Raw genomic sequence first — 10,926 nt, 5'->3', positions numbered from 1 at the left:
AGAAACTAGGAAGGTTCATGATTCTCTAGCACCAGATCAATTCCCTATCTTTGCTGTTAATATGCTGTGTAAAGGAAAAAAAATTAAAACAAGTTTCTTACAAATTGTATAAGAAAAGGAATATAAATTGTCTCAACCTGTTAGAAATAGGCTTTTTTAAAACTCTAAGGAACAGAGGTATGATTTCCTTTGACAAGTGATCTACACGCCCAGGCAACCCTTTGGCACCAGTTCTCCCAACCAGCCTTTTGTTACTTCAAGCATTAAAGGACTTTACATGACCTTTCACTTTTTTTTAGCCTAGTTGTTGAATAATAATTGGTGATACTGTAGAAGCGTGCTGGCACTTGGTGTATAGCTTTGTTCTCTTCCCTGAACTGTTTTTTTTCTAATCTGTCATCAAAAATCTCGCATCGCTATCAAGAATTGGGTAGTTCTTCGGAGTGCTTCTTAAATGCATTGTAAGTGCCTGATGAGGCATTGTTATTTTGAGGTTTTTGGTGTTTTTTAATAAGAAGTTTGCACCCTCTGTTCAGTTTGTATGTATGAGACTACTCTGGCCCTTCTTGCTGTCTGCCCAAATATGCAGCGCTGTGTGTCCAAACAAATCTCCTTCCAAGCAGGATATTGTCCTGTGGTGGTTCTCTAATACTTGTAATATATACTAATACTGTGAACTTCAGTCCTTAAAGGCAATCCTCATCCCTGCTATGCTTCAGACACTAGAATCGAAAAAATCGATATCTGTTTTTATCTTGTTTTTTATTTTTTATAAATAAGAGCAGAAAGGGCCAACAGCTGAAGGTATTCCTTCTCCAATAGCAAGGCAAACTCCCTGCAGCAGTGCTTTATAGTAAAAACAGTTCTTAATGTCAAGTGACTGCAGAGGAACAGACTTTTGTGGACAATGGTACTGACTACGACTCAGGTTTACTCCAGGTTGTTTGGCATGTAAACACTTTCTGAGCACAACAAAGGACGCATACTAAATGTAGTATTTTTCTGCTCTGCTCTGGGGAGCGTGCCCTTATTCTAATACTGGAAACCTCAATGCCTCCTTTTGAGTCACTTAATCTTGCTCATTTGACAGTGGTATAGAACAGAAAGTCAACTTGTTTTCTCACTACTTGCTCTCTCCAGATTTTTAACTCTGAAAGGGTGCCTGCGTTATGAAAGCATGCATTCGAAAGGTCTCCAAATATGTAGGAGTATTAGGTCTTCATTGGAGTTTTGTGTGTTCTATGCCTGTTTAAAGTTTTTTATGGCATCCATTCCATTCTAAGCAGTGGAATGAGTGTGGAAGACTCATACAATCCTCAGTATCTTCGCTGGATAATAGACTTGATGCCCCAAAGGAAAATACTCCAACATCTCCAATGCTATATTAGGAGACTGGCAGGGACTGCTCCATCAACCTGAGAAAAACCTTAAATAATTGTGCAGATTTCTTCTTTAGAACTCAATCTACTGGTCTATGGAATTTTTCTGGGAGACATCAGTTTGCATCAAGACGAGCTGGCGGAGTAGTATCTATGTAACATTTTTCCGCCTGTTTTTCAGATTTGCAGATTAAAAATTTACTAGAGGAATAAAAGGCATTTGTTAAGCTATCACAGGTCTGGCACCAGCAACAACTGCAATTAGAGAAAACGCACAAGGTTGTTGATTTTTTTAAATTCTGCAATTAATGTCAGGGCAATACTGTTACTGCTGGCATCTGATGTCTGGGAAAACCTGAGCAGCCGACTGATTATAAAATGTTAACAAAACTTCAATTTACAAAGTCTGCTCACACTGAAAGAATTATAGGACAAATGCCAGTCTCAGCTACATGGAAACAGTTATAAGACATTTTTAAATTTGTCTGCTTTAGAAAAGAAAGAATCTTTCCTCACAGGCAGTGTTCTTTGACTAATTAATTGAAATTTGAAGGTTGATCTTCCTCTCTTGACCCTAAACAATGTAATCTTGCATAATCAGTGATATCGAGAATCTGTTTCTATATACTGTATTTCCTACCTGTTCAAAAACTGATTTCTTATGTAAGTAGCTAAAATGTTTATCGCTTCGCTCTCAGATTTGAAGAGCAGGTTGCTTTGTTAAAGATGGAAAAAAGTTAAAATATTTTTCCCAATTATTTCTTTACCTGGGAAAGTTGAGTGCCTCTGTGCAAACATAACACGTTTTACGAACACTACCACCATTGCTCCACCAGAAGCTCACAGGCTTTAGACTGTCCATGTCATTGGTCTGACCTTAGGGTGCTATAGAAACTACAGCAAATGCCATGTCTGTTTTGCTCTACTCCCTTCTAGAGACTGGGCACTTTGGGAATCCCTGTTAGCAAGGACCTACCTGTCCCAGCGTTCCTCTGAAGTGGATGCCCACTTGCAGAATGCTTGTGTCTGTCCCTCCATTCTAAAAGTCCTTATCAGCATCTTTGTGGTAACATGTTTTTGTGTTGTGGTCTACATGGTGTTTTCCCTACCAATTCATGCATGAGGTCACAACTTCAAGAGGCAGTGTCTATCTGATCAGCATTTTAGTTTAAGGGACTCTTTGAGCAAGGCTAAGCTTTAAAAACACACCAAAATTACTACCACCCAATTTTCACCTACACTGAAATAGGCACCAGTTTAGCAAGACTCCAAAACAGAAGAAAAGACAGATGTATAAACATTTTGAAATGAGCAAGATGATGTCCTGAAATTTGTTTCACTTCTCATACCAAGATTCACAAAAATTATGGACAGAAGTTGCACTTTTTCAGACAGCTGTAAGTTTTTAAGAAGAAAAACACCAATTCAAAAGAGAAAAATTGTGGAAGAATAAACAAGGAGTCAGAGAATGGCAATTGAGCATCACTGAGGATCTGTTCCAGCAGAGACCAACGTTTCCCACCTGACTGACTAGTCAGAAGATATTGCTGAGGTGTTTTATCATACATGCTGAACACACAAGAGCTCAGCCTATGTGCTCTTTAAATCCTAGCTATCTTTTGTGTGTGCTGCAGCAAAACTGTCATACATACAGGGTCTCTGCCTGGCAAGAAAATCCCCAAATGGCAAGGGAGGGGCAATGGTTTCTGTGTCACCATCTCAAAATCCAGAGCATCAGGGAATGTAAACCACAGACATCTAAATGACTAGACAGTCTTTCACTGGCTTGGGCTCTGAGCTGCCCCTCCTACTGGAGATGGTGGTGAAGGCACTCCTTGACAGTTCAGGAGAAGGCAGCCATTAGTTCAGGATAAAAGGGAAGAGTGAGAAAACAATGCCAAAAGCCAAGATTATAGGAGGAGTCATAAGGGGAAGAGTCTTCAGGAAGAAAAGCCAGTGGTAACCACATTCAGCTACAAAAAAGGAAAAGCTACTAATAAGACCAACAGTAGCATCATCTTGAAGTGAAAAGCAGGATGTCCCACACCTTCTCTGTGGCAATGTATTTATGACATTTTGCTGTTTGTTACACATCTTGCCAAAGAAAATGATGGATTTCATCCCAGTCTTTTTTACCTGTAACAGTGTAGCTGAAAGGACTTCTTTAGATGTGGTCTTAAAAAAAAAATCATCAGAAATCATTAAGATATTAATGCTTGAAGATATTCATCTTCCTTATACTTCAACAGTCTTTCCACAAACTAAAAACTGTCTTTTCTCCCAGTGAGTATGTCTGACAGAGTAAGAAAGCTTTTAAGGTTCAGTCCATCCAATCGCTTTTCATATGAGAGGTGACTGGTATTCATGAGATGTAATGGACTGTAATCAAACTTCTCCCATTAACACTGCATTTTTGACTGTAGTCATGTGTCTCTGGCAGATGAATGGCAAGAGCTTACTGCAAATTCACTTTTCACACAGGTTCCCTGGCATTGGCACGAATTCCCTCAAAGAGTTTCACAGAAGTTCCAAGAACTGAGCCTTCAAGTATTTGTCTCGTCTCATGTCCTCCACGCAAACACAGCTTTGGAAGAAAGTGCAAAAGCTCTACAATGATCAGATATGGGATGATTGTCTTCCAACTTAAACTCTACCTACTAAGGAATATTTGCTTATTCTATCCTAGGACCAAAATACATAATTTGTTTGTCTCCCATGAATCTTTTCATAATTCAGTTTTTTCTACTTCTTGATCTCCTTTCTATTTATATGTATATTAAATCACTAAATCATTAATTCTAATTATGTGACAACATATTTCACAGTCCAATTAAATGCTTTGTGAAAAATACATCTTCCTATCATTTCCACATAAAATTCCACATCCCTTTATCTTGCTTTACAAGGTGGACTGGAAGTTCCTGACCACCATTTTTATTTTTACACTAATTACTGAATTCACTTAATTCTGAAATGAACAATCCAAGTCTTATCAGAAAAAATATTTGACAACTAATTATACCCTGTAGCCTATAGTCATCAAAGCTATTATCTTTACTGAATGTTTAAATGAGCATGTCATAGATGATAGTATTGTTTTGGACCACAGAAGGATCAACAAACGGTTTCCTGTCCCTCCTCCATTCTCCACCATCTCCTGTGTTGCCTCCAGTTTTTCAAAAGATAATTCCTTCTATTTTCACATTGATTAGATATCTCAGAGCTATGGACTGTCTTTACAGTCTTCTTGACCAACTGGATTGTGTTTCACAAATGACACTTAAGTTGTTCGTTTTTCGAGTTATTGAGAATTAAATAAAAAATACCAGATAGCACTTCTGTAATCCACTTAATCAAATCATCTTAACTCATTATATGATAATTCTGTTTAATTTTTATTAAGTGCCTGTGGTATGTCTTTTTCCACACCTCATGGGTTTTCAATAAAATGCTTTCTGTAGTGGAAAATGTCAAACGTCTACACAGTTCTAGAGGTGAGGTGCCAGGCTTCTTGTGTTAAGATAGAAAGCCTTCATTACCTTCAGGAATAGTGGTGCCTTCTGTTCAGTAATTTAGAACTTGTAGTTTTCTACTCATAAACCATACACAGGCAGTTCAGTATCACTCAATGGACTGTGCCACAGCAAAAAGCACTGCTAGTGGAACCCTGCTCTTCATTCTAGCAAAGACATAGCAATTTTCATAACATTTACAAAATATTTGCTATGTAAGATTATCCAGTGCTAGAACCTAATTCATGTTCTCTCTTAATATAAAGAAATTAGATACTTAATTTACTCCTTGAATGAAAAAAATTACATTCTGGGTACAGATAGGACATAATTACAGTTGCACTCTCACACACACACAAATAACAGAATTTTTGAGCATCACCTGAAATATCACTTGACAACATGAAAATGTAATTGGTTACACTACTGCTACTATTAACTTTTAAAATTAACATCTGATGTTTGACTTTAAAATCCAGTAGACTGATGTAAGCAACATTCCTTCAACCAGCAGAGGAAGTTCTCTTCCAGAAGGATTGAACGTGATTATTTCTTTAATAGTTAAATGAACAAAATACTTCACGCTGCAGAATTTAAAGATTTGCAACTGCGGGTATTCCTTAAACCAATTGGCAGATAGACAAAATATCAAGTACCTTTTTTTCATGCAAGTGAAGTGCCTGCATTTCAGCTATAACTATTCTTCCCCCTTAGCATCTTTGTTTTTAGGCTGGATGAGAGTATTTGCCAATCTGCTTTTTTTTCCCTCTCTGCCCAAAGTAATTAACATTCTAAAATGTAAGTGCTGTCTTAAGTACAGAAAAACTCTCAGAAAGTATTTTGAAAAACAAAATTTTGTTTGAGGAACTTGAAAAGTAACAGTGTCTCATTAAGTCACGATTTAAGGAGACCCAGAATCATACTTTACCTTTTTTTAAAAAATGTAAGAGACCCATTCCCTTTAAGTGTGTAATAGACATGCTCTTTGTTCTCACAAAACTCTAACATGACGAGTTCCTCTGTGCAATAATGCATGAAAAAAAAAATGTGCATTTTAAACTTTCCTCCTCCCAGTGTAACTGCATGAACCTCAGTCCTTGCATGACATGTTTTCTCTTATATAATTATTAAATTTCAGAGTTTCATAGAATTTCTCCATATGCCTTCACAAACATTTCCTTTCCAAGTTGGGAGTCCTAGTTTACTTAGCAGTCACACTCTTCTAATCATCGCTGCTTGTTCTATTCAAGACAAGCAGGACAGAGCATACAGAAGGAAGTTTGTGCTCCTATAGAACATGGATGTCCAACCTGGGCCACACTGAGTGAAAAGGAATTGTATCGAGCTGCATATAAAATATATACTATAGTTAATGTATATAAGTAACAAAACTTGTTTTATTTTTAATTTTTTTATTAAAACATTCAAAAAAGAGAGCAACAAAAGCATAAAATTAGTGGGATATTAGACCTCATTTTTGTGAAACTAACGCATCACTCTGGTTCTATGGCAGTTGTTGCAATTCCTTGTGAGATGTTGAGGTGTTCAGAGATCTTTGATGAAATTTTACCCTTCCTGTACTTCATCCTTGATGATAGTTGTTCACAAATGTACAGACTGCCAGAAAGCGATGACACAAATAAGGTGTGGTTGTGAAGTGACGAATGTCTTTGTCTGGTAAAATAAGGTTTATAAAAGTCTGTCAAAGAGACATGATCAAATTTTTGAGTTGAATATCTGATTGCAACTCTATACATCCCATTCAAGAAGTTTGCAGGTAGTGTATTTATGTCAACTGAAAATGTAGTCGCAAATACGCCAAAAATTGATGATTTGTTCAGCACTCTTGAAACCTATTCCTTTATCATAATGGAAAGCATGGCTGCATATTTTTCACTATTCACAGTACTGTGCTTAGCCAATGAATCAAAATGCATAACATTATTTGCCATAACTTCAGTCAGTACTGCGCTGTGCCTTCCCCATGTCTTGGTTTCAGCTGAAACAGTGCCAATCACACACTGCTATTTGGCTGTTGCTGGGCTGGGCCATTTGGCAGGGCAGTGCCACCACCATGATGGCACAGGCCACAGTATGGGCTGTGTTACCTTATGTCATAGATCAAATATTCCAGCCATGTATGTCTTCTAATCTGTGCATCACTGCAAGCAGTTGTACCAGACAATGAAAATGTCACCCTCATATAAAAGAGTGAATACAAGTATATAAGTTTCTACTTACTACTCCTACATATTCTTTGCCTAGACATCTTCCATAAATTACTGCAAATGAGGAAACTCTTAAAAATGCAGTGTTCAACTGACAGTATTGAAAGGCTATGCATAAACTCAGAACAACATGCAGCATGATAGAATGAACTGCAGGTACAGCGAGATCACAGAAAACTCAGAACATACTCAGTTTCTCTGAGTTAACCACAGTAGAAGCACAAGCTGCACTTTCCAGAAATTTGAATGCGTAACTTGTGACCACTTAATTTCTTTCACAAAGCCCCTTTATAAAGCGTACCCACAACAATGTCCCTACTATTTATGATAAGGGGAAAAGCTATTAGCATAGCCTAGAATGAATTACATATCACAGAATCACAGAATCATAGGAGTTGGAAGGGATCTCTGGAAATCATCTAGTCCAATGCTCTGCTAAAGCAGGTTCCCTACAGTAGTTCGCACAGGAAAACATCCATGTGGGAGTTGAATACTTCCAGAGGAGACTCCACAGCCTTTCTGGGAAGCCTGTTCCAGTGTTCCCTCATCCTCAAAGTAAAGAAGCTTTTCCTCATGTTCATATGGAACTTACTGTATTCCAGTTTGTGCCCATTGCCCCTTTTCCTGTCACTGGGCACTGCTGAAAAGAGCCTGGCTTCATCCACTTGACACTCAACCACTTGATATTTGTAAGTATTGGTAAGATCTCCTCCTCAGTCTTCTCCAGGCTGAACAGCCCCGAATCTCTCAGCTTTTTCTCATAAAGAAGGCCCCTCAACATTTCTGTAGCCCTTCGCAGGACTCTTTCTTCAAGTTCCTTCCTTCTTTAACCGAGAAGCACAGAACTGGACACAGTACTACAGATGTGGCCTCAGCGGGGCAGAGTAGAGGGGAAGGATCAATTCCCTTGACCTGTTGGCTACATTCTTGTTAATACACCCCAGGATGCCATTGGCCTTCTTGTCCACAAGGGTACACTGCTGGCTCATGGCCAACCGGTTGCCCACCAGCGTACTCAAGTCCTCCTCCGTAGAGCTCCTTTCCAGCAGGTCAGCACCCAACCAGTACTGATGTATGCAGTTATTCCTCCCCAGGTGCAGAACTCTACACTTGCTGTTGCTGAACCTCTTCAGGTTCCTCTCTGCCCAACTCACCAGTCTGTCCAGGTCTTGCTGAATGGCAAAAGACCTTGACATGTTCCTGACAAGTATGTTTTTCTAGTTCCTGAAAGACTGTAATTATTTCTTGAAATATTATTTCAACTACAGTTTTTCAGCTACTATAGTCCTACCATTCTTCAAAAATGGCGCACAGGCAGAAGTCATCAGTGTTGCATATACAACAATGCAAGGACTTTCATGCATTCAACATGAAGAAAAATTAAAAACAGTTGTGGACCTCAAAACAGAAATGAACATGAAATCCTTAATCATTTATATCATTCCTTCAATGTACCCTACTCAGTAGAAACTTATGTAAAAAAAAAAATTCCTCTTCTCCCTAAGGAGAAAAAAAAAACATAATAAACCAGTAACATTTATTCAAATCAAGTCTGAAAAGTTGCTTGCCAAGGGGAAATCATCATTTCCATCTTCAGTGTAAAGGCTGTTTACAAATGGGATTCCCCAGGTATTATGCTGCAGTCGCAACATCTATTATTACTGTTGATAAAATGCACAGCACAGAGAGGAGCGGGTGTTGTGAATAACACAGTTCTCCCTCATATTCCAGATAATGCCCATCCCAAGTCCATGAGGTTGAGGAAAGCCAGGGGCAGCCAGACAGCAAGGATCCTGAGATCTGACCCTACCTGCTGCAAAGAAGAGTGTTTGAGAAAGCAGGAATGCTGAGTGGATGGAGGGTATCTGGAAAAAAAAACAAAAAGTGCTTTGTAGGTACTAACACATCATGTTTGATTCAGGGATACAAATATATAAATCAGAATGGAGTACTGTGTGCAGGTCTGGGGCCCCAACACAGGAAAGATGTGAGCTTTTGGAGGAGGTCTAGAGGAGGGCCATGAAGATGATCAGAGGGCTGTAGCACCTCTCCTGTGAAGAAAGGCTGAGGAAGCTGGGCTTGTTTAGTTTGGAGGAGAGACAGCTCTAGGAAGACTTTATTGCAGCCTTCCAGTACTTGAAGGGTGCTTACAAGCAGGAAGGGGGAGAAATTTTTTACAGTGTGATAGTGACAGGACAAGGGGGAACGGCATTAAACAAATGGAGGGGAAATTTATGTTAGATGCTGGGGAAATTCTTCACTCAAGAAGGCAGTGAGGCACTGGCACAGCTGCCCAGAGAAGCTGTGGGTGCCCCATCCCTGGAGGCGCTCAAGGCCAGGTTGGATGGGGCCCTGGGCTGGGCAGCTGAGCTGGTGAGTGGCAGCACTGCCCACAGCATGGGGTGGGACTGGGTGGGCTTTGAGGTCCCTTCCAGCCACAGTGATTCTGTAATTCCATGATAATGTTTTTATAAATATCTCTATACTGACTTGGCAGTTCCCAAGGCACACTAGAAGCTAATTCACTTGAGCATGTGGCAGTGACAAGCTGACACTTCAGTGTCTATATCGCAGGTAGGAAGAAACTGAATGGGGTGTGGGGGACAAACTACAGCTGCCACGTCATGGTGACCACCTTAGGGCTTGATTGTTCATGCTAAGGAAAGCGAGCAGTCCTTTGCGCCTCAGCGCTGAAGCCCGAATGGGGACAAAGGCCGCAGAACGCTGAGCCCTCGCCTCAGGCGCCGGCAGCGGCTCCCGCCGCCTCACGGCCGGGCGATGCCAACGGCACGCGGTGCCGGCGCCAGCACGCATGCGCGCCCAGGGGGCGGCACCAGCCCTCCGCCTCCCGCCCCGCCCCGGCCCCGCCCCGGAAGTGTCGCGGAGCCGTCTCGTTCCGAGGTCGCGGCGACGAGCTGGGGTTTCGTTTCTCGGCCGCCGCGCGTTCTCCTCCCTTCCGGCTCCTTCGCTTCTTCCGCCCGGCAGAAGCGCAGCGCCAGGTGGGGGAGCTCGCGGGTAGGCGCCAGACGCCGCCGTTGCCGCCATCGCTGCCGGACGGTTTCCGTCTCCTCGCCTTCCCAAAATGGCAGCGGCGGGCGGCAGCCGCGGGGCCCGCAAGCCGATGCTGCTGTCTCCACGCGGCAACGGGGATCGCACCGTCTTCCTCTTCGACCGGCGCCGGGAGCAGGCGGATCCGGACGAGAAAGTGCTCAGCTACGGCAAGAACAACTACCGTGGCTTCCGCAGCGCCGTGTGCCAGGTGCAGGGCGGCGGGTGAGGGGTGGGGGGGGTAACGGAACGCATCGTAACGCGTCGCCCCGCGCGCGGCACGGACAGGTGCGGGCGCCCCAACCAACGCCGCCGTTTTCGCCACGGGGAGGGCCGAGGGGAGCCGGGGAGGGAGCCCGTGCCGCGTCCACGCGCGCAGCCCCCCCGGCCCGCGCCGCCCGGCGTCGAGCAGAGGGGCGGCCTTGCAGCGGGGTGGCGGCGGCGGCTGCGCTCGGCAGCGCCCCCGCGCGGGGAATCGTGGGGCGGCAGCGCCGAGCGCCGCGGCGGGTGGGGGCGCGGCGCGTTCTGCTGTCCAAGGTGTCGGCAGCGAGCGGCGCTTGCTGCCCGCCGGAGTCGCGCTGCGTTCGGTCCTATTTCGCTGTGCCGAGCGCCGGCTCGCTCTGCCTTCCGGCCCCGCGGAGGTGGAGTTGTGTGTCCGCGCGTTGAGTTCAGAGTTCCGGCAGCAGCTGCTGCCCGTTTTCGGCCGTCGTGTTCTTTACTGAGAGTGTGATCAGGGCTGCTCTGAAAGTAATGCCTCCT

At 42.9% G+C, this 10,926-nt stretch overlaps 1 protein-coding gene across 1 annotated transcript in view; it reads left to right on the top strand.

Annotated features, from left to right (window-relative positions):
- Positions 10,024-10,926, top strand: part of SMCHD1 (structural maintenance of chromosomes flexible hinge domain containing 1) — a 73,694-nt gene continuing 72,791 nt past the window's right edge. Inside the window, exon 1 of the mRNA XM_021386519.1 lies at positions 10,024-10,378. Coding sequence (XP_021242194.1) covers positions 10,202-10,378 — 177 coding nt within the window. The 5' untranslated portion in view covers positions 10,024-10,201. The remainder of the gene's footprint in view (positions 10,379-10,926) is intronic.

The sequence above is a fragment of the Numida meleagris genome, chromosome 2 (genome assembly GCF_002078875.1).
Source record: "Numida meleagris isolate 19003 breed g44 Domestic line chromosome 2, NumMel1.0, whole genome shotgun sequence".
NCBI lineage: Eukaryota > Metazoa > Chordata > Aves > Galliformes > Numididae > Numida > Numida meleagris.
This window is presented reverse-complemented; position numbering and strand designations above follow the sequence as displayed.